The following is a 25,416-nucleotide window of genomic DNA, read 5'->3' on the forward strand; positions in this document are numbered from 1 at the left end:
TCGGCCTAATGTAGATTTCAGAATACAGCTTTTCTTAATTTACCAGCTGTAGTGTGCTGTTTGTTTGGACACATTTTTTCTCTTCTAAAGGCTGCTGTGAGAATGACCACCATGGAGAGCTTGGAGAAACAGCTCATATGCCCTATATGCCTGGAGATGTTTACAAAGCCTGTGGTTATCCTGCCCTGCCAGCACAACCTCTGCAGAAGATGTGCCAATGACGTCTTCCAGGTAAGAAACAAGCTATTTATTATCACTGCAGATACATATCAACAGCCAGAACACTATTACTTAACACTAGCACCTCAAGCCAGGCTGTTAATGTCAATGGAACCTTGAGTATGCCCTACACTTTGGTAGTTTTTGGTGTAGGGCGAATAGGTCAGAAAATCAACCCTGGACCAAATCCTACTATCTCCAAGGCTCGATTGTGGACCGTTTACAGGCCTCAAACCCATACCTCCCGACAAGGAGTGGCTCTTTGGCATCTGGAGGACGCTTCCGATGTCCGTCATGCAGACACGAGGTGGTTCTGGACCGCCATGGCGTTTACGGACTGCAGCGGAACCTACTGGTGGAGAATATTATCGACATGTTCAAGCAGGAGTCCAGCAGGTAAGCAGGAAAAGACGCACAGAGAATGAAAAGATAAGGGAATAATAAAGGGAAATAGACTTTTCCAGGGTCAACCTGCTGTCATAAACCTCGGCAGTAAGATTCTTACGAGTAACACAAGTGTAAAAAGAAGTTAACCTTAAACTTTCATGACAAGTGACGACATTTTTTTTCTGCTCTGAATGCAAGTCAGCTTACTTCATGAAGTGGTTGAAGGTCGTCCTTATTTTAAAATAAGTGTCGTAAAAGAGGAAGTTCATTCATTGCTCATCAAATTGATTTTGCGAGAGAGTTTGAACTCTTAGAGGTGTATTGTGCCCAAAAATTGTGGTAAACGTCTAAATGATATGATCTTAAAGGCTTTACAGGTGCCGCTGTCGTTGATATGTCTCATTTTTCACCATTCAGATTCTAATATGAAAATCTGTCCAAAAAAAAGGTACATTCAATGGTGAATCCTGACACAGGCAACGTGTACTTTAAATTATGGTCTAAATTGTACAATCTCAGGGGCTTTACAGGTGCCATTCTATAGTTTCAGTTTGTTTGTCACATTTTGGACCATTCGTGTTCTTAAATTCAACTGATCCTCTACATTTGACTCATTTGTTTCTGTTTGTTATTGCTTACTTATAAACATATTTTATATAATATGATTCAATATTTTAGGGACTATTAGGACAGGGTTTCCCAAATTGAGGGTCAGCACCGTAAAGGGATCTCAGGGCCAATTTTTGTTGGTCAGGAGGAAAATACTATTTAATTGATCATCAAACTGCTACACAACTTTTTTTGTCAAAGCGCTTTTGTTGTTTATCACTAGTTTATGTACTATTTTATGCTGATAATAATGTGTTTTAGCACGTCTGGGAACCAGGGGGAAACCAAATGTTGGTTTTGAGCTGATAAAGTCTGCGAAACCCTGTTTAGTCAGTCAGTTTACTGCATGTGAGTGTTTAATTCCACTGCTTACATTCTAGGTATATGGCAAGACTGATGGCTCATCAATACACGACAGCAATGTGAACCTTTGACATTATCAAAGTGACATGGTTCAACCCATCAATGTACCCTCCTCTCTCTCTCTCTCTCTCCAACAGCAGCACACCAGCTCCTGAGCGAAAGGAAGCAGCGACGCCCATGTGTGACGTTCACAAAGAAGAGAAGATCAACATTTACTGCATGACCCATAATGTACCCACCTGCTCCATGTGTAAGGTCTTCGGAGTCCACAAAGACTGTCAGGTGGAGCCCATCAGCAGCATTTACCAGACCAAGAAGGTCAGGCCTTAAAAAACACAAACAAACAGGGCCACCTCCACGAACCGATAAGAAATACATTGTATCTCCCCTAGACGGAGCTGAACGATGGCATCGCCATGATGCTGGGTAACAACGACAGGTTGCAAGGTATCATCAGTCAGCTGGAGGAGGCTTGTCGTGCCATAGAGGTCAGTGTCCCGCACAGGAAGCAAGTATACCAACGTACAAGCACACACTCCCAGCAATGTTCATATATAGTCTGGCTCGCCTCCTTCCCCTTTTTTTTTTTTAGCTTGAGTTGCACCTACATTGTCTTTTACTAGACGGTGTTATTCTGCCTCAGGCCCACTGATGGACACACAAGGCATGCACAAGCGCAGTGTGCATCACTCCAGCCCCAAGCACCGGCTAACATATTATCACAAGGTTTTTAAATAGGGAATCATACTGTAGGATAAGTACAACACTACTCGCCAGCCTTCACAGCATTCTAATGCAGTGGATGCTCAGAATTTGAACTGTTAATCGATCAATATTTCCATAAATTTGAAGGTAAATAAGGTCTGAAATCCAAAGACTCTCAAAAATGCCAGAAATAGTACAATAGTAGGGCATATCAGTAACATATTGCTGTCAACACATTATGATCATAACATAACAGATTAACGTTAGTGCAGTCATTGCAAACACTGTTTTCAGTCAGTGTTCAGTGTTTGCACGTCTCTGGAGTCTGACTTCTTCGATGAAGTGCCACTGAAAATCTGTGAGTCGCCTCAGCAAAGTGACTACACGTGGATTTACTTTTTTTTTTTTTTTATTTTCATCTCCCCCGTCCAGCCTCGGTGCCTCGCTCAGGGTTTATCCCGATGAGGGACCTGAAAAATGATCGTGTTTCTTTGGATATTGTGATATTTTGTGATTTTGTGTCCCATAGCGTGTCCTTGAAAAGACAAGACAAAGAATATTACCTTGGCCTCATCTTGGTACTGCAGATTGAAGACTTAAAAGGTAGAAAACAGTGTAGCAATCTCTGCTGAGAATGTGGGTTGGTTCCTCTCAATAATGTTGCCCTCAAGGCCAGCCAGTGTTGAAGCCTGTTTCCCGTGGTTTCATCTGAAACTTAAATGAAAAGGAATTGTGTTGAATGGTGAAAATGGTTTGCAGCAAATCAGTTCCTCGAAATGTGTCTCTACGTGCGTTGTTTCAGATCATTTCATTCAAAAACACTCAGTGGGAAGTCGGCAGTATTGACTTTCCGATCATATCATCCATCTATCTAATAATGTAAACATACTAAACAGTATTAGACGAGGAGATGCAAGGATAGACATTGTCCCTTCGATATCAGCTGCAGTGGCACATCTCTAGAGCATAAAAAGCCAAACATAAAGCATCGCATTTGTGTATATATATATATATAATATACAGCGTAATGCGTGTGTGTGTTTTTAAAAAGGAAACTTACATTTGCAGGAAGAATCAGACCTTAGTAGTCTCTGATATATGAACCATAAGAAGCTGAATGACCAAAAGATAAATGTTGAAATCCTGCCGTAAATTTACAGCAAATCTTTACAGTGTGGCATTATGTTAATGTGAGGTGAAAGTTAGTATTTCGAATCAAAGCGGGTACAAAAATATAACTGTGCATTCTACCATGTCTTACTAAAATGTTGCTGTCACTCATTTCTGCCGAAGGAGAACAGTCGGCGGCAGAAGAACCTGGTGTGTGAGAAGTTTGACCATCTGTACGCCATCCTGGAGGAGAAGAAGAGGGAGATGAGTCTGAAGGTGACCGCCGAACAGGAGGAGAAGGTCAACTACATCCGGGGTCTGACCAGGAAGTACGGGGACCACCTGGAGGAGAGCTGTAAGATCGTGGAAATGGGGATCCAGACTATGGAGGAGCAGGAAATGGCTGTGTTCCTGCAGGTTGGTTCACACCATGGAAACTCATAACATCATCTATTTTTTAACGGGGAACTAACAGGACTCTTTCTCTTGTCTCTTTTAGAGCACAAAACCTCTTCTCAAAAAGTAAGTATACTTGCTTATGTGCCAGGGTGCTTAATACTTAAATAATGATTTGGAGTGCATGAGAAAGTGGAAAGAAAAAGGTATTGGACAGCACAGCAGAAACAGAACCAATGTTATATGTATAACATTATACATATAACATTATAACATTAACATAATTGATGTATATTTAATAGTGGAAAGGAGTAAAAAGTGCTTGGCCAGCATTAATCCCGCTTATCAGCTCATTGTAAACAACAGTACAGTAAGTGTAACACGCTCGAGTTTCACGCCAACCGCTGCAGGCAACATTTTAAAGTGCATGCAGAGGTAGATACAGCTACTGACATCTTGTAGAATTAATAAATCTCCATCAGGAGGTAGCCTACTGCTACAGCTGTTAATGCCAGTGTTTTTTGACCTGGCGTTAATTAGAGATCCTGGCAATTATTTGCTCATGTCGACCACAACCTGATGAGTACAGGAGACACAGAGGTTAATTGAAAAGAGGCGTTAATTGAAGGATTTACAGTACGGTCAAGATAGCATTGCTCAGACAACAATCTGAATGGTGTTCCCTTTTGCACACAGGCTTGCAGAAGCAGGCAGCACATCACATCTGGACAAAGTGGAGCGCGGCTACGAGAACATGGATCACTTCACCGCCGACTTCCGGAGGGAGCGCAAGGCGTTGCGCAGCATCGACTTCATCCAAGGTGGCTATACGACTAGGTTGCGACGTAACAAATTTACAGCTCAGCTCTCTGACAGCTCTTCTTCTACAGAGGACGAGGAGGAGGAGGACGACGACGATGAGGAGGCCAGGCAAGGAGAGGCGGCGGTGCCCTCGGCCACGGGAAGCGACGCTGCACCCGCCTCAGCCGCCCCTTCTCCGATTACTCCCGCCCCGCCGCAGACAACTTCCGCCCCTGCTGCGGCCAAAAGTACGGTGTCCAGCTCACTGCCAGCAGGTCAGTAGGGATACTTTTGGGGTACCTTTTTTGGGTAGACCCTGAAGAAAGACAGAGACTGAACTTTGACTTTTCTGTGCTGATTTTGTACTACTTAAATAAGTACTTAAGTAATCCATAATATAAACAGACCCCTGTGACATTTGAGTATACTACCCTCATGTTATTAAAATGAATTGTAAAAGCACTTCAGTAGATGAACAAAAGTTCAATGTATACTTCATAATACTTACTTTATTGTAATTGTGTACATAATTTGAAGCGTACCAACACCTTCACATGCTATGGACAAAAGTATAGGGACACCTGGCTGTAAAGGAAGTCAAAAAAACGTTGCGATAACAGCCGCTGCTCTTCTGGCAAAACCTTCTGCCAGTCGATGATGTTGGACCTGGCTCACCATCCCTTTTCTCGTTCATCCCATATGTGTTTGATGGGGCTTTTCCACACCAAGGCTTCCCCAAACTCTTTACCCTCAAACTTTTTAGAAAAGTCCAAATGTCTTTAGAATGAAAACTGGGAGACCAGCACACAGCTTGATTGATTAGTTGTTTCATTAGGACGCCTCATATTCACCTTTTATGTGATGAGTCTTGTCTCCATCCATCCATCTTCTATGCCACTTGTCCTCACTAGGGTCACGGGTATGCTGGACCCTATCCCAGCTGACTTCGAGCGAGAGGCGGGGTGATGAGTCTTGTCTAATTACCACAAACGACGGTCACTCATTGAGCTTGAGCATCACTGAATGCAGCACTGAGCTTATAACATAAGACGATGACTCACTGCTTTTGTTTGGGCTGTGCAGACACTGTCCGTCAAGGATCACCATCACACACAGTGTATCAATATCATCCTCATTAGCACTCAGTGGTCCATTTCAGCATCTTGTCACTTTAAAAAAAAAAAGCTTTCACAGTTTAGATGTATGTAGGATACCTTGTTTTTGTTCTGGATGGTCCGCCTCAGTGTTAACCCACGGCTTGGCTCTATTATTTAATATCTGTGTGGGCAAGAGAGCTTCACTGTGTTGTTAAACTAAACAGCCTCACCATATTTACCATTAAATGTCTACAAATGTTAGCGATGGAGTTTACTATTATTAATTACTAGGCAGCGTGTAAATATTTCCACAGAGAAATGTAAGCCAAGCTTTTAGTTGTTTTTTTTTTTATTAAAAATATATAGATATAAGATGTTGAATGACTGCTTGCACATCAGTTTATTAACAAACATAAATGTCATAAATACAGCGAAGAAAAGCAACATTTTTTCCAAGGATGCATCATAATGTCATATTGAACCAAAAGTTGTCAATATATTTATAATTTTCAAACATGGCAAGGTACAATCGGATAGTTTTTAAGTCCCTCCATGTTCTAATTTGAGGTCAAAGCTATAAATAATAGAGTGATAAAGCAGCACGATATTGTACAGAGCATGGTTTTGTGCTGATGGTACAAATGCAAAAAAATCATAATCTAATATCATAACTAAATAAAAGGGATTTAAGGGTGGAAGGGTCTTTGGTCCTCACTTCCCGAAGAGCTCCATCATTCTTCTGTTGTTTTGGGCTTGCTGCGCCATCTGTTCCGCCTTGGACATCTCCATCATCTCCCGCAGCAGGTGGAAGGTCAGGTCCAGGGAGATGGGCGGGTCCTCGGACCTGCGTCCCCGTTCCACGGAGTCGTCGAAGTCGTCATCTTTGCGGTCCGGGAAGCCGCCGATGAGCGCCCGTATGTTGCCAACTTTGCCTTGCAAAAGCCGCCGAGTGAGCTGGAGCTGCAGCGCCCTGTTAAGGAGGCCACCGGCGCCGAGGGGGTACATGGACGAGGGGGGGAAAGAGTTTGAGTCCCCGTTGCCCAGACGGATGAAGTACTCCTCACCGAGGCGCTCCAGGATGGGACCCGAGGGCGACCTGTGCTGCTGCTGCTGCTCCTGCTGGGAGTTCGGGCTTTGGGCAGCGGGGATGCGCAGAACTCCGCCGGGGCTCTCAACAGCCCGACATTCGTAGCGCGGTAGGAAGGCAACGAGCAGAATCACAATGGTACCAAAGAAATTGAGCTTCATGTCAGGATGTGAACAAGAATCTGGAGGAGATAAAAAAAAAAAAGAAAAAGTTGTCGGTGATGCGTCATGTGGATTTTGTACCGAAAAATGTTGCAGTTTTGTCTGTTTTAAGTGTCACTAAAACTTGAACCAACGTAGGAAGAAAACACGAAAACGTATTTACCTTCAGTGCTTAGGAGGTCCAAATGCAGCGATGTGGGTTTCCAGGTGTATTTTTTGTGAAGATGCTGTCCTCCCTTCTTCTTTTTTTTTAAGTCGAACCAAGTGCATATAGTTACTTCAAGACAAGATACAGAGTGGACTTATATATATATATAGAGCCCACCTACCTCACTACAAGTCGAGCCACATTGAGTCTGCGCGTTACCACCCCCCTTTTCACTGACAAAGTGCTTTAGTTTGGACGAGATGAGTCATATGAGTGTGTGCGTGTGTGTGTGTGTGTGAGAGTGAGTGAGTGTGCGGCCACACCTGCTGGCATTTTCACTTGAATGAAATCAGAAAAGGACCCACATGTGCAAAAAAGTATCCCTCTAGTATCTAGTTGTATCATACCTTAGAAGTATTACATGAATATGTTTATTATTGGCGTTTGCAGTCGTGTGCAACTGTGCTGCATCATATTGTAATCTTGTGGTCACTCTGCAGGTGGCTCTATATTGGCAACACACAAAACACACTTTCCCTTGAAAATGAAAGTAATTGAAATTAACACAGTGCACAGTAAACTACAGCCACTAGGGGTGTCGCAAGATCTGGAAAGATCATGTCATGTCAAACATGTCAAGATTTTTCGTTCAGAAAAAAAACTGTCTTGTGGGCACTACACCAATAATAAATTAATTAATTAGTCACACAATAAATGAAAATGAACTTGACAATTTTGCCGGCCTCGATATATTGCCATGCCCATGCGTGTCTTTGTTCCTCGTCTCCAAACAGGCAGGAAGAGAGTTCACTCTGTGCATTGGTTTCAGCACCTTGGCGCGTTTGTTCCCCAGAACAATGGCATGTCTCGGTGGGTGGAGGCGGGGCTCGTAGCATACACACAGAGTGCAGGAGAGTGTAGCCTCATGAGGAGCAATGCAAAGTGACATAGTACAAATTAAATTCGATTTCAATATATTGTCATACATACTTTATATGTTTTCCTTTCTTGTCAATCTCGTCTCGTCTCATTCTCGCAGGGCCAATCGTGTCTCATCGTGTCATGTGACACCCCTAACAACCACAATAATAAACTAGGCGTGACCGTGTCAGGAAAGACTTTCCACATAAATTAGACTGTGCAGGTGGACCTAATGTGGTGGCAGTGTCGCAGTCATGTCTAAATATTCCCTGAGCCGTTGACCCCTCGTGTTGCCACTTAATGAATGAATGTGCATCTGCATCCAAGTCAGGAAGGGAGCGATGCAGCGTTGTCTCGGAGTGATTCATTGCCGCTGCCGCACGTACTCGCGTCACTACCTCCGCCACTTTCCCTCTCTCGGGCTAGGGCCCACCGCCAAATCACACTTTCAAGATGGAAAGCTCCATCCAATATGAGACGAGCCATTAGAATCCCAAGCAGGTTGATGATAAAAAGTAGCTGTTTTCACACTTTGCTTCAACTAAAGTGCTGTGCAATTAAAAGGGGCAATTACCCGTGTAGGCTGGATCACTTACTTTCTCTTCTCTATTAATGCTGACACTTTTCCATGGCACGTATTTGTCACAGTGAGGTTAAATGCATCCCCTTGATTCCTTCCCGTGCTTACATTTCAGCCTCCAGGCCATTGGGAGGGGAAAGTAGGTCCCAGACATACATTACATGCTAGCGGGGTCAAAATGTCCTCATCATCAATCAAGGAAAAATTGTGACGGAAATGGCATCCGTGTTTAACGCGTCTTTCCATATTGACTTTGCGTTTATGATGTCGCTGCGGGGGGTGGGTGGAGGGGGGTCGTGGTGGGTGTCAGGTCCCATCATGAGGAAACACATGCCGGCTGACACACATAGAAAACACCTCGTGGTCAACACACGTCGCCTCCTTTGCTAATCACTGTCCCATCAGTGGCCATCAGAAATCCTCTCCTGCTCTGACGACACACCGGAAGAGATTACTCGGCTTAAATGATTGCACCCTTTTGTTTCCTTAATTAGAGCCACGATTAGATCCGATTAAACAAAAATTATGAATGAGGGAAGTGGGGATGTTGACCTTATGCTGATGACCCCTTGCTCATGGTGATGATTTTTTGGGATGAGGCTCCTACAAGTTATCCATGGCAACGCATTGTACTGATTGAAAGCGTGCCCTTCTAATGGGAGATTCCGAAATAATTCAACAGCCTTTCCCCTCCCTGGTGGGGCTCGACTCGACTTTGAGCAACTCTTTTTAATCAGCTACGGCAGCGGTCCCCAACCGTTTTTGACCCACGGACCGGCTAATGTACCCACAAATCTCCGGCAGTTGGAGATGGGGTTATAGCGATCTAATGTATCTTTTTTATTATGAATTGTCTTGTGATCCAGATAACAAGTCATGATAAATGCTCATCAGATACTGAATTAACCGATGAAGCCTACGTTGGCCCGATGAAACTTTTCCTAGACACACCCCTAGAGGCTAAGCCCCCACCCCGCCACCCCTCCGTCTTTCAATCTTAGTGACGTCCCTGGTTCAGGTGCTGATTGCCACCATGCATACCTGCACGGCATGACCTCAGCGCTCCTGCTCAGGTGTCCTTTTCGGTTTACAGCAGGCTGCGCTACCATCTAGAAAACACCTCGGTCACACAGGCGAGAGCTGACCTTTACCGTCGGGGACGTTAACAGAAGTGACATTTGTAAAGGAAGCAAAAAGGCAGCCACCTTCTTTAAAAAAAACAAACAAACGTTCGCCTAAATAGCGAGATCAACTCATTGATTATGCAGTATGAGCATAACAAGCGTCGCAGTCTTGCAGGATTCTTCAGTCTTTCAGGGATTCTCGCAGTGTTTAAATTGTATTAATCAATTCTGTGTGAAGACCATTTTATTTAAAGACTATTTGAAATATTGAACAGGGTGGATGGTAGGTTGCATGCAGCTGAAGCATGTCGCCCCTGAACAAGCTACACTGCTGCGTACGTGTTGCACTTCTCTTTACCCCAAAATGAACAAGACAATACATTTGTCGTAATGTTACCCTTTCCCCCATCGGTGACCCTCCATATTAATCCTATTAATCCTGTCAAATCCATCCGAACAACCTCCAATAACGTTGGGCATTTATTGACTAGAGAAGGAGAACAGTGACATAAAGAGTTGCGTGCTCTGTTTGAATTTGCATTCAGAGAGTGTTTGAGTTTAAAAGTTGTGCAGTATTGAGGAGCAATTGGCTTCACTTGCTGCTGTCGTAATGTTTGTGATTTGTTGTCACCGTGACGACAGACAAGTCAAGCTATTATTCGAAAGTGGAATTATTTTTAAGGTCTTTAATGGTCTAGACTTCTAACATGGAAATTTCACGTGCATCGTCCATATAATGGACTCAGGTGTCCCTAAATAGGCTGCACCTGCTTTCCTTGTCCGTCATGCACTTAAAATGTAAATTGGAGAGATTGGAGAAGCCTGCCTCTATGTGTGCAGGTCTGCTTTAAAGGCATTACTCCTATCGTGCCGATGTTGGAAAACGAAGGAATGTAATTCTAAAGGCTTATCTTCGCACTTCATGTTCTATCCCGAGCTAGATTTCCTGCTATGAAGCAACAGTGCAAGTCAATGATTGGTTATATCCGGGAACAATACGCCACTGGGACTGTAATGCTTTGAACATGTTTGCCGTGTTTTCAACCATTTGCTTTAAGGCATGCTGGAGTATCGTATGACATTTAAAAATATATATTTTACACCCAGTAAAAATATAACTGCGACACATTTGTTTTTGCTCCCATCTTTCATGATCTGAACTCAAAGATCTGAAAACCTTTTGTACGTACGCAAAAGCCCATTTCTCAAATATTGTTCCCACATCTGTCCAAATCCTCATATCAAGACGCTGATTAGACATAATCATTATTGCACTGGTGTGCCTTAGGCTGGCCACAATAAAAGGCCACTCCAAAATGTGCAGTTTTGTCACACAGCACAATGGCACACATGTTGCAAGTGGTGAGGGAGCGTGCAACAGGCATGCTGACGGCGGGAATGTCCACCAGAGCTGTTTCCCGTGAATTGAATGTTCATTTCTCTACGATAAGCCGTCTCCAAAGGCGTTTCGGAGAATTTGGCGGTGCATCCGACCGGTCTCACAACTGCAGGCCACATACAACCAACCACACCAGCTCGGCACGTCCACATCCAGCACCTCACCACCAAGAGACCAGCCGCCCAGACAGTAGAGTAAAACAGCACATTTTGGAAATGGCCTTTTATTGTGGCCACGTGTGATCTTTGAGTGGAGCTCATGAAAGATGGGATGTGTTAAACATGTTTGTTGAGTGTATTATCGTGCATTTGGTGTTGTTCTATGTTGTATATGCTAGTTTAGCAGCCCACACTTAGTCTATGGTTCCCTATTATTGTGTTGTGCCTTTACAGGAAACAACTTTTTTCTTGCTCGTTGGCTCAAATGGAAATTTTGGAGTAATGTATTGTACTGTAGCATGCGCTGGTCCATCCATAGTACATATCACCCCCCTTGTCCCTCAACTTTCCCTGGTTGTACTGTCGTTTACTTAAAATACTTTCTTCTGGCCTCTGATAGACTGAAATTTCCCGAAGCTCCAGCGCCAGCTGTTGGTTGAGCTTGTTTAGCTATCATTGCACACCATATTATATGGTTCGTCCTTTCCCTTGACTTTACATTCATCTTCATGTACCTTTTTCTAGAAATAACTTTCTTCTGGCTTCCGATTGGCTGAAATGTTCCCATGATTAGGTGACTGTTGTCTTAGCCAGCTCTTAATAGCTTGACAGTAACTCCGCTTCCTTATCAGTGCATTTATGAGGACTTTCATTTTGCATTTTTCTCGACTCTGCCACTGTTGGTATTGTGTCTTTTCTGGAAATGACTTTCTTCAGGTTTCTGATTGGCTGAGATGTCCTTACAGTTAGGGATTATAGTGCCACCTGCTGCTCTGGCATATGCTTGACACTCAAGAGTGACAAACTATTCCAGTATTGTTTTGAAATATGAGTTTATTTGTTGCTACAGGCATTGTAGGCTCACCATACCTCCCCCCCCGAGCGTCACTGACCTTAAAAATATTTTTGTTTTCCAATCCCACTCGTTTCTTGTAACCATCATCGAGGCAAAAAGGGCAATTTTTTTGGTTCTTTATCTTGTCTCCGGGTTTTTTGTCCTATGAGAGCCGTCCGTGGTGGACTTGGGATGTTAGGATGCAGGACAAAGGAAAAACTGTAAGAAGAGCTGATTATCAAGCGGGGTGGGGGTGGGGGGCGTAATCGTAATGAGAGACAAGTGTCAGAATACCGCAGGCGGTGTTGCCCCCTCTTCCTCACGTCAACCATGCATGTAACCCTTTTTAGACGCTAGCAGTCACACTAAGTTACGGTTCAGCGTGAGGACACGGCGAGTCTGCGTGATAAGACGAAGGCTCATCTATCGGGAGCAACACAGCGCTGACCACTTGGGTCAATTCACAAGGCGCTTGTTATTTCAAGTGCTTTGCCTTTTTTTTTTTTTTAAAACAGAAAACATAAGAAGTGATCCTTCACAGCAACTAAACCTGTGCATGTGAAGGCCTCCTGAAATGTGCATGAACCTCCTATCTTGTGATGTGCATAAGCACCACAGCAAACATAATGGATGTCCTCCAGCGCATTAAACAAGATGCAGGTCAGTGAAGCTGCAGAGAGTTGATGACAACGCCGATGAAGACGCTTTCCAGAAAGTTGCGAGTGAGACTCGTCTAATGAGGAAAACAAAGAGTCGCGGGGGTCACATCCTCCTCGTTTGGGAAAGCAAAGAATGCAAAGAATAAGCTCATTAGACGGACATTTCAAAAGGGGATACGTAACCTACCTCTTTTTGGTTTTTTTGGCTTGAGCTCCCTTCTTGCAAAAAAAACGAAAGGGCACATCAGTGACAGCAACACTCGGGGAATATCGAGCAACAGGAGAGGATGATAAGACGCAACAATGTGCAACCACTCACAAGGAACAAAGCTGAGACTCAGGAAAATTGTGCACTGCATCATGATGCAAGCTGTTTCTAATATTTTGCTCCTATCTCGTGTTGCTAAGTAAAGTCAAGAAATGAGCATTAATATCTTTGTAAAGCAGGGGGGGTATTTATTATTAAAAGTAATAATATATACTGGATATTACACTAATTGCTAAGGATGTTTTTTTCCAGATTAGCTTAGCATACAGTATATTGACCCACACTGATTTGATGATGATTTTAGCATTTTTAATGCGCAAAATGTATCAGAGTGGTCACCCTCATCCTTCAGCGTTTCTGTATGCGGGCCTCATGGAAAAAGTGTTTTGTAAAGGCAGCGATAATATGTATTTAATGAACATATTGTGGCATTACCTTGGAGGGAGCCGAGCCGAACTCCCAGTGATTAATTCGACACGACCGCCTGTGTGATTTAAAAGCCTCCAGAGCCGGGCATCCTTCTAGCGAGCGAGTCAAATAAAACTAATGTAATGACTCCATCAACAGGGGTACGCTTGATTCAGCCGGAGTTACCAACAGGGTGAGAAGTAGTTGCAGCTATACCACCAGGTGTTGACTTTCATTGCACAGTGATCTCAATGCAACTTTTTTCTTCTTCTTTCGGCTTGTCCTGTTAAGGGTTGCGATCGCAGGTCACGTGTTTCCGTCTTGTCCTGTTTGTTGCATCTTCCTCCGTCAGTCCTATTCCACCTGCATGTCCTCTGTGACAACATCTCGAAACCTGCTCTTTGGTCTTCGCCTTCCTCAGGGCTGGTGTCGCTACCGTCCTGTCATCGTTATTGTTTTTCTAATGTTAACTCATGCCGAAACGGTTCCGACAAGTTTTCATCATTTTGTTTAAGCTGCTTAGCGCATCCTGCCCAAATCTTCCTAAACCTTCCTAATCTTTTCACAAAAAGCCTCTCAGATATCCCAAAATATTGTATGGTTGCCACGAAAGGGTGTGTGTAATCTTCCTTAAAGGTACAGTCGTGTAAACTCTTACGTCATGATCGCTCCAGTCCAAAACCGAAATCCGTGTTGTCTTCCACGCAACTGCAGTGACCTTTTTGTCATTTTTTTTTTCCACCTGCACTGTGATGCTGCAACATGATGTGGAGTTATTCTCGGTGAAGGACGACGGCAATTTCATCCCGACCCTAAAATAGCCAACGTGTTGTTAATATGACACAAACTTTGCTTTCCTCAAAAGTAACTGGCAGAATAACATGCATGGATTTGCCACTGCATTAGCATGTCTCTCTCTGCGGTGATTCTTGTTTACATTTTTTTGGCCTGTCTTTTCAGTTAAAAAAACAAAACATGTACTTAAAATGTAAAAATGCTGCAATGTGTCGGACACTTTTTACATTTTTTATTATTTAAAATATTATTCATCCCATTTTATAATACTAATAAAATTTATATATATTTTTATATATTATTATTATTATTATTATTATTATTATTATTATTATTATTATTATTATTATTATTATTATTATTATTATCAGTCATAGAAGTTTATAAAATATTAAATGGTCTTTATCATGTAGCATCTCATTTTTTTTAAATGTTTACATAAAGACATACATTTTATTTTTATGTAATTGAGGTTTTTTAAGTAAAGGACAATTATTTTTTTTTGTGTGTAGTTTTTTCATTGTAATAGTTTCACTACATTTTGATATACTTTGTATTATTAATATTAACCAAATTACCCCTAAAAATGTTTCCGTCGCCACATTTTTTTTTCTTTGATGATGTCCATTAAACCTCCAATTTGTTAGTGTTCATTTTTATTCGCATTTCAAGTGCCAAGTCTGAGTTAAGTTTAAGATGTCAAGAGCAAATGTATATTGATTGCTCCAGATCTCGATGAATGATCACTGGCCTGTACTGGCTGTTTGCTAATTAGTTGTATTGTATTTAATTCCTCCTCCTTGTCAATTGTGTCCAGTTCACTGGGCTGTGTGTGCAATCGGCAACTCAGGTGGGCTTCCCCCCGGAGCTCCTTGACCGCTCCGGACGTGCCGAGGCGTGAATTACACAAGATGCTTATGTAAGGAGTAATTAGACGAGGGATTTAGACGTTGGCCACTCCTCGCTGAGCCGTAAAGTTCTCGCCTGTGCTCACTTTAGCATTTTCGCTACATGTATGCTCACAACAATAATAAGTGGCGCTAAATGCGGCCCTGTGATGCAACCCTGAGCCTCGGGGTGGGCGTAGTTGATTGGCAATGACGGGCAGGAGCGAACACGGGGAGATTGTAAACAGCCTGCGGTGGTTCACACACTTTGAGTCACTGTGCCACATCGGGGCCAAAAAAAAAGAAAAAAATGCGCCCAACATCTGTTATCTGTTGCGAATCGTTGGTGGCGGCGGCGTCAAGGTTGGGCGACTGTCGCTCTGCATTACTCTCTGCTGACACTACGGGCAAACTAGTGTAAATATGGGAGAGTGGCACGGCGGGAATGTCCAGATCAGAAGGCCCTCCTTATAACAGCGTCTGACATGTTGAAGTTGGAAGAGATCAGGATTTAGTCCTGAATAAAGTCAAATGTATCAATTAAAACGAAAAATATCCAAGATCGCTTTGCTGTTCTTCAGGATTGTGGCAGTCAAGATCTTCTATATGACAGAAATGATCTATCTACTACAAAAGAGCAGGAACCTGACAGGAACCTGCTGCGGTTTTTGAAGTAATCAGCTGCAAAAGCACAGTCAAAGATCCATTTAACAGGAATGCTTTGCTGTTTTTAAGCAGGTTATGCAAGAATGCAAGCCAAAGATTCTCAATATGACAGAAGCGTTTTGCTGTTTTTAAGGTTCTACTCCAAAAGAGCTAGTCAAAGATCCTATCTTGTATATGAGAGGACCCCTGTGCTGTTTTTTTAAGGAACTTGGTGCAAAAGTACTCGTCAAAGATGTATATAACAGGAGGGCTTGACTGTGTTTAAGGCTCTCATGCAAAAATGATAGCCAAAGATTCTCAATATGACAAAAGAGTTCTGCTGTTTTTATAAGGTTCTGCTTCAGAAGAGGTCGTCAAAGATCCTATTCTGTATATTACTGGCCCGAGGCGCTTTCTAAAAATACCATTCTACAAGAAAAAAATGGAAAAATCAACAATTTTTCACAAGAACAAAGTTGAAATAGTTGGGAAAAAAAACTGAAATGGAAAAAACCGCTGCAATTCTACAAGAATATAGTCAAAATATTAAGAGAAAAAGACGTGTTCTGATGAGACAAAAGTCCACATTTGATGAGAATAAACATTATGCGACATTACGAGGAAAAACAATGTCATTTTAGCAGCGTAGTTTTGAAATATTAAAGAAAAAAATGTGTTTAAAAAAAAAAAAAGTCGGAATATTATGAGAAACAAAGATTATTTATGAAGAAAGTTGAAATATTTGGAGGGGAAAAAAAACAAATGCGAAGAAACGAGCAAAGAGCAAAGTTCATGCGAATAATGTGCTTTTCCACCTACGGTATATCACAAAGCCGAGGTGTATTTTTTTCTTGAAATATATTTATAACTACAAGTACGTACACAGTATATACAGTATAACCATATCTACTGTACATGTGTTGCTTTGCAAAATATCAAAGTGGCCCTTGCATCCTTTCAGATTTGACTATGTGGCCCTCGCTGGGAAAAGTGTGGACTCCCCTGCTCTATGTGACAGGAGCAGTTTCCTGTTTTTAGTCATGTACAGTACTGCTGTTTTTAAGGATCTCCTGGATCCAGGTTTCTTCCTTGGAAGAAGTTTTTTCCTCGGCTCCGTCGCCAGCGTGTTGACGAAAGTCCTCCATGCTGGACGTCGTGCTCTGTAGCTCCGTCCGCTCCATCCGGGCACGGCGCCATGTTTGTCTTTTATTGTGACTTTCACAGCTTGACGTGAAAAGGATGTTTTATGAGCAGGGATCAATGGCTGCTGTTGTACGCAACACTCGAGTATCTGATTTTTGCTCATTAAAGCCACGTTTGCTTACGCCGAGCAGGACAGTTCAGCTCAGGCCAGTTCTGGACTCACTTTGTTTTGGTTAAAGGGTACCAAAACGAATTCTTTGCAGTTGTATGGTACCTAAAAGGGGGGAGCTCGCCACACTGCAGTCCATTGATTGGCCATGGGGCGTTGGTCCCTTCAGGTTGAAATGTTAGTATTTCCTCACTCACCCCTTGTTGAATCCATTGGTGAGTTTTTGTAGAACCAAGCAAAGAGTCCATGGACGTTTCTTATTAAAGACACCTGTGAGCGAGCACCGTCATGCTCTCAGCCTTCCAAAAGAGATAAACGCCTCCTTTTGGATGCCGTCACTGCCCGAAAGCGCCTGTTGAACGGACGCAGTTCTTGACTTTGATGCGCTGAAGGAGGTGGGAATGTGCTTTCCATGCTGAGATCCAAAATTCATTGATGTTCCCTTCTTTGCATTTCTCAAGGGTGCAGGGGGTTGATCTCTTTTGTGCGCAGGCATGAGATCTAAGAAGGCAGCACGAGCTTCCATACATTCATGAAGGTCAACAGGTTCTTAGAAATGACAATGTTCTAATATTAAATAGTGTGTCCTTTTCTGGTTATATATACGCCTTTTTGCTAATTCACTTTCAGCAAATTTTAGCAATTTTCCCCCTCAATAGCTGCACTTTGCTTTCAGTACTTTTGAGCATTCCTATAATACTCGCAAGATCTTGATGAAGCCGTTCCAGGAGGTCCGACTCCAACCGAAAAGTCCTGCAACCGTATCAGTTTTTCCCTTAAGAAGTCATGTAAATCCAATGAATCAGTTCATCAAAAAGACAAAAAGAACACATTGTATGAACGACACAGGAATTGGAGGTCAAATGCTTGGTCATTTTTGGAATGTAACCAAACCAAAGGGAATTTGGACCGCCGATGTGCATGACAGCCTCAATTTTACGAGACTTCAACCGGGCAAGCGTCAAAGGATTAACTCTGTGCATACGTTTTGCTATTTCTTTGGCTTTTTGAGGCATAATGGCGCAAAATGACTCATTCAAAAAGGGATTAGGTCACATGGAGCAGAGTGCCCTAATGCCCGTCAATTTAATGGTCCAATGAAAAACAATGAAAACCAGGACATATTCAACACTTTCTTAAAAAGAACGAAAAAGCAAAAACAAAACAGGACGTTCGGTCAGCCGTATAAACCCCCGTACATCTTTGAAATTGTGGTGTGACAAATATGCATCATTTTACACGCTGCATGTCAATTTAGTCTGATTTTTCACCTAAGGAAAACTGTATTTAGTCACAATTTGGGTTACTAGAACATTTTTATTTATCATTTTTATGTTATGGATCAGTGGTCACCAACCTTTTTGAGACCAAGATCACCGGTCTCGGCTGTAAACCTGCGTAAGCTCTACCCGCGGCCCCCCAGATATATTTATATATCTGCAGAGAAAATTATATATATGTTCAATAATGCTATATTTTTATAATATATAAATTGCAGTTTTTACAATTTTATTTTGTTTCTGCAGTGATGCAGTGACAAATGAGCCACGGGCCGCAGATGGCCCCTTAGCAGTACTTTGGTGCCCCTACACCCCTACTTCTGTGGCCCTTGGTCGGGGTTGGGCTTGTGGCGTCGGCTTCATGAGCTCTTATTTGGCTTGTTGGCTCAGTGTAGTGCGTGAGCGATGCAGATTTTGAGCCCTATTAACGTCCAATAATTACTGTTGTGGGCGCAGGCACATAGCTGCATACGCTCTGTCACTCCCTTCCTCTCTCGCTCGACCTTTTTGCCAGCGCGGGAGTGCGAGTCGGTGTACGAGGCGAGCCGGTGTACTAGTGTACCTCCGGCCGGGTTTGGGGGACCGGGCTCCTTACCAGGGCTTGCGGGTTGCTGCTTGGATCGCGGCGAGGCGTACGGGCGTGTTCACTTGACAAAATGCGTGCCTGTTGGTCGCTCTGCGGGATGTGAGGGCACAATTTTTTCAAATGTTCTCGTGATCGACTGTTGGGCAACATGTCACACGTATTTAATGCCGAAGTGGCACAACTGTAAGCCTAAACCTGACCAAACTGCATTCAGAGTTGAGTGACTTTGTCGTCTGACGCCTTGGGGTGTTTGCGTATTCTCCACCTGATGACGCCGCTGGTGAAATTCATCTGAGGTGTTTCACTCAAACTCCGGGGCATCAAGTGGCGGAGGGTGAGGTAGCGGGGATTTTTAATCTACATATCAAAGTCATCATCGTGTTGCTGGAGGGCCTCTGGATAGGCGTATACAGTCCATAATATTTATAGCTCGTGATCATCCTCCCTGTGGGGATGGCACGGGGCGACTGTCAAGCAAGCGGATGGGACGCACGGGTGAATTTGTGCATCACGCCGGGCTAAAGGGGGGACGGCCTCCGTGCGTGACCGCCATTTAATCGGCCCAATGATTAGACGGTGTGTGAGTGTCTGTGGGGGCGGGTGTTGGCGGGGTAAAGCAAACCGGATGACAGGAGTCACTTTGGGCTGCATTTACATTGCAGCCCTCGATGCCCAATTCAAAACAGCACAAAAAAAACTATTGTTAAAAGCAGCAGAGTTTTTCCCTAAAAACAGCAAAGCACTCCTGTCACGTAGATGACCTTTGACGAGCATTTTTGCAGGCGATCCTGAAAAAAGTAAATCCTGTCATATAGACGATCTTTGACTTGCGTTAGCAGGTTTTTGTCATATAGTAGTGTATTTTTGGCCAACATCTTTGGGGTCAGTTCCTTAAAATAGCAAAGCACTCCTGTTTTATACAAGATCTTTGACGAGCCTTCACATCGGACTTCCTCGTCTCAATTTTTGACTTTATTATTTGCAGTAATGTTTTTGGAGAAGATTCCTAAAAGCAGCAAAAACTCCTGTTATACTGTATGTAAAGTATGCATTTTTGTAGTAGCAAAGCACTCTTGTTATTTAGATGATCTTTGACGAGCATTTTTGTAGTAGGTCCTAAAAAAACACAGATGGTTCCTGTCACATGGGTGATCTTTCCTGGTGTTTTTGCAGTAGGTCCTTAAAAACAGCAGACAGTTTTTGTCATATACTGTATTTTGACAAGCATTTTTGGTATAGATCCCCAAAAAGAGCAAAGCACCCCTGTTATATAGAAGATCTTTGAGAAGCCTTAACATAGTGTTTCTTCATCTTCATTTTTGACGTTATTATTTGCACTAATGTTTTTGCAGAAGATTCCTAAAAACTGCACGTACAAAGCATCTTTGATGAGCGTTTTTGCAGTGGATCCTTAAAAGCAGCAGAGTGCTGCTGTCATAGCGAAGATCCCTGACTACTATTTTTGCAGTAGGTCTTTTTGAAAAAAAATGTCCTCAAGAACAGCAGCCGGTTCCTGTTGTGTAGTGGATTTTGTGTAGTAAATTCCCCAAAATAGCAAAGCACTCCTGTTATATAGACGATCTGTGACTAGCCTTAACATAGTGCTTCTTCTTTTTCATTTTTGTCTTTATTACTTGCCCTGTTTTTGCAGAAGATACCTAAAAACTCCTGTTATACGTACGGAGGATCTTTGACTCGCGTTTTTGCCGTGGATCCTTAAAAGCAGCAGAGTGCTGCTGTCACATGGAAGATCAGCGACTTCCATTTTTGCAGTAGGTCCCTAAAAAGAGAAAAAGCACTCCTGTTATAAAGGTGATCTTTGACTGGCATTTTTGCAGGAGGTCCAGAAAAAACACGGACAATGCTTGTCCTGTGGGTGCTCTTTAACAGTAGGTTTTTGCGGTAGGTTCTTAAAAATAGCCGATGGTTTTTGTCACAACGTGGATTTTTGATTTGCATTTTCGTATAGATTCCCAAAAATAGCAAAGCACTCCTGTCATATATATAGATCTTTGACAAGCCTTAACATAGTGTTTCTTCATATTCATTGTTTACTTTCTTGCGCTAATGTTTTTGCAGCAGATTCCTAAAAACAGCAAAAACTCCTGTTCTACGTAAAGAGGATCTTTGACCAGCGTTTTTGATACCGTCATATGGAATATCAGCGACTCGCATTTTTGCATTAGGTCCTGAAAAACCACAGACGGTTCTTAGGGAGAACATCTTTGACTCGTGTTTTTGCAGTAGTTTCCTAAAAATACCAGAGCGCTCCTGTCCTATAGAGGATCTTTGACTGGCATCTTTAGAGTAGAGTCCCAAAAGTTCTAGTGTTTCTTCATCTTAATTTGCAACCTTATTCATGACGACTATTTGGTGTGGTAGAACTTGAACAGCGTTGTGCTGTAATTGGCCCGTCCCCGGTTCGGGGGTGTGGCTTAGCAAAATGCGATACGGATCACTGTGAGCAGGTAGTTTGAAAGCAGCCTTCGAGGGGCCCACTATCACGGCTGGTGTGTTCAGGCAGGGGGTTAGCATGCCGACGACACGCTCAACTCTTGGCGTTAAGTGACAGCCCCACCGTTGCTCCGCCCCACCCCTTCCTGTGGTTGAGTGCACCACGCACGCCGTAGACTTCTGCCCTTTTGTTAATGAGCGCCCCTGCTCTGACTCATTCAGCAACATTGACTGATCCACCAGGAGTCACTCAAGTCTAATGGGGCACGATTCCCCACGTGTGGTACGCTGCCCTCGTATCATCACACCTGCTGCAGATGGAGGGTGACTACAATGGCCGCACAGGCGAATGAAAGTCCGGTAATAGTTCGCTCCATGGGGTACATTAGTGTACATCCCGCTTCTGACATTTTCTCAAGCGGAAATGACCAATTTGTCACTTCTCAGAATGTCAGTGTTGCTATTACATTTCTTTTTGTCTTCCCCGCAGTCTGCCAGTGTCTAATCAGCGCGGCAGAGGCGCAATTCCAGGCTAAAATCCCCTCCTTCGTCTTCGAAAACTGCTGTCATTTCGCCTCAGAAAGTGATTCAAAAATGCTTTTGAATTAAAAGCACATTGCATGTGTTTGGGTCCATTTGAGGCCATTTTCATGACAATTTAGTAGGATTTCTTACAAATGTAAATTGCAGTTAGTGGAAAACTGACATGTTTTGGGACAGCAGTGTCCATCGCGCGGCCCTGGGGCCATTTTCGGCCCGCAGCTCAATTTTTATAGATTTTTTTTATAGTCTAAAAAATGTAATAAAGTCATAAATAAATCACATAAATAACTATATTATTAGATATTATTGATTGGGTTTACTTTCTTTCATATATTTACAATAATAATAATAATAATAATAATAATAATAATAATAATAATAATATTTCAAAGAGGCCTCCAGCATTCAATTTTTTTGTTTGCAGCCCTCGTTGGAAAAAGTTTGTTACCCCCCGTTTTAGGAAAAAAAATGTGTCAGAAAATATTTTTTGGAATGATTAAACACATTAAAATATAATTCAAGTGAAATAAAAGACAATGCAAATAAAATAAATCCAACTAAATCATAAACAATTTGCAATTATGACAACAAATAAGAAATCAAGCCAACTAAAACATAAGAAAAGCAAAATAAAGTTCATCATATAAATCAAACAAAAATAAATAAATATTTAAGGAATAAATTTGAATGCTCTCCAATTGTTGCAACATGTTCAAAATAAAATAAAACATGAATAATCAAGTAAAATCATGAAAATAAAATGAACCAAAATAGAGATTTTAATGCGGCACCTGCCATTTGTCCAAACTTATTTGCACCATTTCCTACTTTTTTTTATGCGAACCCATCGATGTTTATAACTAAGCGCAAAATAATGTCTAATGACCAAAAATTCTTTACCCCACCCCACCCCGCTCCCGTCTCCTGAGGAATGAGTGGCTGTCCGCATTCATTAAGCAACAGTATCAGTCTAATTATGCGCCAATGTGCAGCTGCGGACTAATAAAGGGGGGGATCAATAATGTGCCCTGGATGCTCCTCACGTACGAGCCACCCCCCCATTATTGGAGGTACGCTGAGGCTTCAAAGGGGATTTCTCAGGCTCCACCTGAGGGCTGAATGAATGTTTGGATAATGTGTGTGCAGTGTTCACCTCTATGGGAACCAAAAATCACTTGAGAGCAGCTTTAAAGACACACGCCCTACAAATATTTGCTATTATTATCCGTACGGATGCAAAGGGGGGGGTTTGAAAACTGCAAAATAGCGTCGCGTTGGGCTCATCTCGTTACGTCCTAAATGCACCCACTGACCACATTACCGCCACAAAAGACACCAACGCTCCTCACACAATACACACAATACAGGAGAGACACGCCGTCGACCTTTGACCCCGTAGCCGTTCTATGGAGTCAGCGCACATACTTGCCAAAGTAGTGTTTTTAGATCGATAAAGGCTCCGACCTCAGCTGTCACGCCAGCCCAACTCTGCGCTTCCCCCCCAACGTGGAAGCAGGAAGTGGCCAATGTAATCTAGAAGAGTGCCTAAGCCCGCGCAGCTCGCTGCTCAGCCAGGTGGTGTTTCTTTTTTTCACGATATCGTTCGTAGTTTTGCATGAGCAACTCCGAGGTCACTTGGAGACAACTGATTGAGAAATCGCATGAAGGTGTGATATTTAACACAGTGATGGATGTTCAGGTTCCCTCTGCATCATTTTAGGGCATCTATCATGCATTGATGACTCTTTGGACGTACCTGTATGTGCACCTTACAGTCTTGTAAAGCGCACGTCATGAGGCCCGTTGGAGATGAACAGATGGAAATAGCAGTCCAATTTTAGGACAAAACATTCTCGTATGTTTAAAAAATGCATCCGTATAGTAAAATAAGATGAATGTCCTTAAATATAGATGAAAGAAATTGTGTAAAAGTAGAAAATGAAAATAAAAATGGAAATGAATCATGAGAAAATATAATAATATGAAAAATAATTTATTTTATTCATTTTTTGTTATTTTATTTTGTTTCAATTATTCTTTAAAGTCAGAAACCATAGCGTGAAAGAATATGAATGACTTTAAATGAGGATGGAAAAAAACATTTAAAAGTAGAAAATTTGAATAATGAGAAAAATAATACGAAAAATGATTTATGTATTTATTTGATTCATTTATTTGTTATTTTATTTTGTTTCATTTTAAAAAATGCATCCTTTTAGTAAAATAAGATGAATGTCCATAAATATAGATGAAAGAAATTGTGTAAAAGTAGAAAATGAAAATAAAAATAGAAATAAATGAGAAAATATAATAATATGAAAAATAATTTATTTTATTCATTTATTCTTTAAAGTTAGAAACCAAAGCATGAAAGAATATGAATGTCCTTAAATGAGGATGGAAAAAAAACCTTTAAAAGTAGAAAATTAAAAAAAAAAATTGAAAAGAATAATGAGAAAAATAATACGAAAAATGATTTATGTATTTATTTTATTCATTTATTTGTGATTTTATTTTGTTTCATTTTTAAAAATGCATCCTTTTAGTAAAATAAGATGAATGTCCATAAATATAGATGAAAGAAATTGTGTAAAAGTAGAAAATGAAAATAAAAATGGAAATGAATAATGAGAAAATATAATATTATGAAAAATAATGTATTTATTTATTTTATTCATTTTTTTACAATTTTATTTTGTTTAATATATATTATTTTATCAGAAACCAGAGCCTGATAGAATATGAATGTCCTTAAATGAGGATGGAAAAAAAAATTGTTTAAAATTAGAAAATGAAAATAAAAATAGAAAAAAATTATGAGAAAATGTAGTAAGACAAAAAATTATATAAAATGATAAACAAGGGATTATTGTACAATTTATTGGGCTTTTTGTTTGTTTTTGTGTCTACAAAGAGGACTATAGTTGAATTGTGAGCATATTGTCATCAAATTTCAACCGTATCGTCTTTTATGTTTTATTTTCAGCGTGACCCCAATATATATATTTCATGCCGCGTCCCGCAAATGGCCCCCGAGGCCACACTTCGGACACCCCTGCTCGCCACTGAAGAAAAATGCACCAATTGTGTGAAAGCTTGCCAAAGAGGATCAACGGCACTTTTGTAAGAAAGGAGTCATGAAACCTGTGAGGATTTCAACATGAAAAGCTGTCATGGTTGAACTTTTTTAAGCACATTGTGGAGACACACACACACAAAAAAAGTGAGCCATTCTATAAAAGAACCCGCCTGGATAACTAATCCTGTTTGCTGGACTCATCCCTGGATCAAAAAGTCAGCAAAAAAGCCATGCAGCAGAAGGATGTGGTGTGCATCGTTTCAATTGGGAGGTCTTAGACCGTATACGTCCACGTCACAGAGGCCCTCATAGGTCTTTTTAAATCACATCAGGGACTTTGGCCCACCAATTACGCACACCCACCCCCTCCTCCTCGCATCTCCATACACAGCATCACTTG

General features: G+C 41.9%; 2 protein-coding genes across 3 annotated transcripts; one reads left to right on the forward strand and one right to left on the reverse strand.

Annotated features, from left to right (window-relative positions):
- trim55b (tripartite motif containing 55b) lies at positions 1-25,301 on the forward strand. Of its 2 annotated transcripts, XM_054765151.1 has the most exons (9): positions 1-231; positions 446-615; positions 1,716-1,896; positions 1,971-2,066; positions 3,577-3,810; positions 3,893-3,915; positions 4,486-4,610; positions 4,680-4,865; positions 24,924-25,301. In XM_054765151.1, the coding sequence occupies exons 1-9, from the start codon at positions 103-105 to the stop codon at positions 24,926-24,928; spliced, it is 1,149 nt and encodes a 382-aa protein (XP_054621126.1). In that variant the 5' UTR covers positions 1-102; the 3' UTR covers positions 24,929-25,301. The 2 variants fall into 2 exon arrangements, with proteins under 2 accessions (XP_054621126.1, XP_054621125.1); XM_054765150.1 differs by lacking the exon at positions 24,924-25,301 and having other exon boundaries at positions 4,680-5,907.
- crhb (corticotropin releasing hormone b) lies at positions 6,069-7,533 on the reverse strand. Its single transcript, XM_054765161.1, has 2 exons — positions 7,099-7,533; positions 6,069-6,955 (listed from the first exon to the last, which is right to left on the reverse strand). The coding sequence occupies exon 2, from the start codon at positions 6,933-6,935 to the stop codon at positions 6,399-6,401; it is 537 nt and encodes a 178-aa protein (XP_054621136.1). The 5' UTR covers positions 6,936-6,955; positions 7,099-7,533; the 3' UTR covers positions 6,069-6,398.
- Positions 25,302-25,416: the final 115 nt, after the last annotated feature.

The sequence above is a fragment of the Dunckerocampus dactyliophorus genome, chromosome 21, assembly GCF_027744805.1.
Source record: "Dunckerocampus dactyliophorus isolate RoL2022-P2 chromosome 21, RoL_Ddac_1.1, whole genome shotgun sequence".
Classification (NCBI taxonomy): Eukaryota; Metazoa; Chordata; class Actinopteri; order Syngnathiformes; family Syngnathidae; genus Dunckerocampus; species Dunckerocampus dactyliophorus.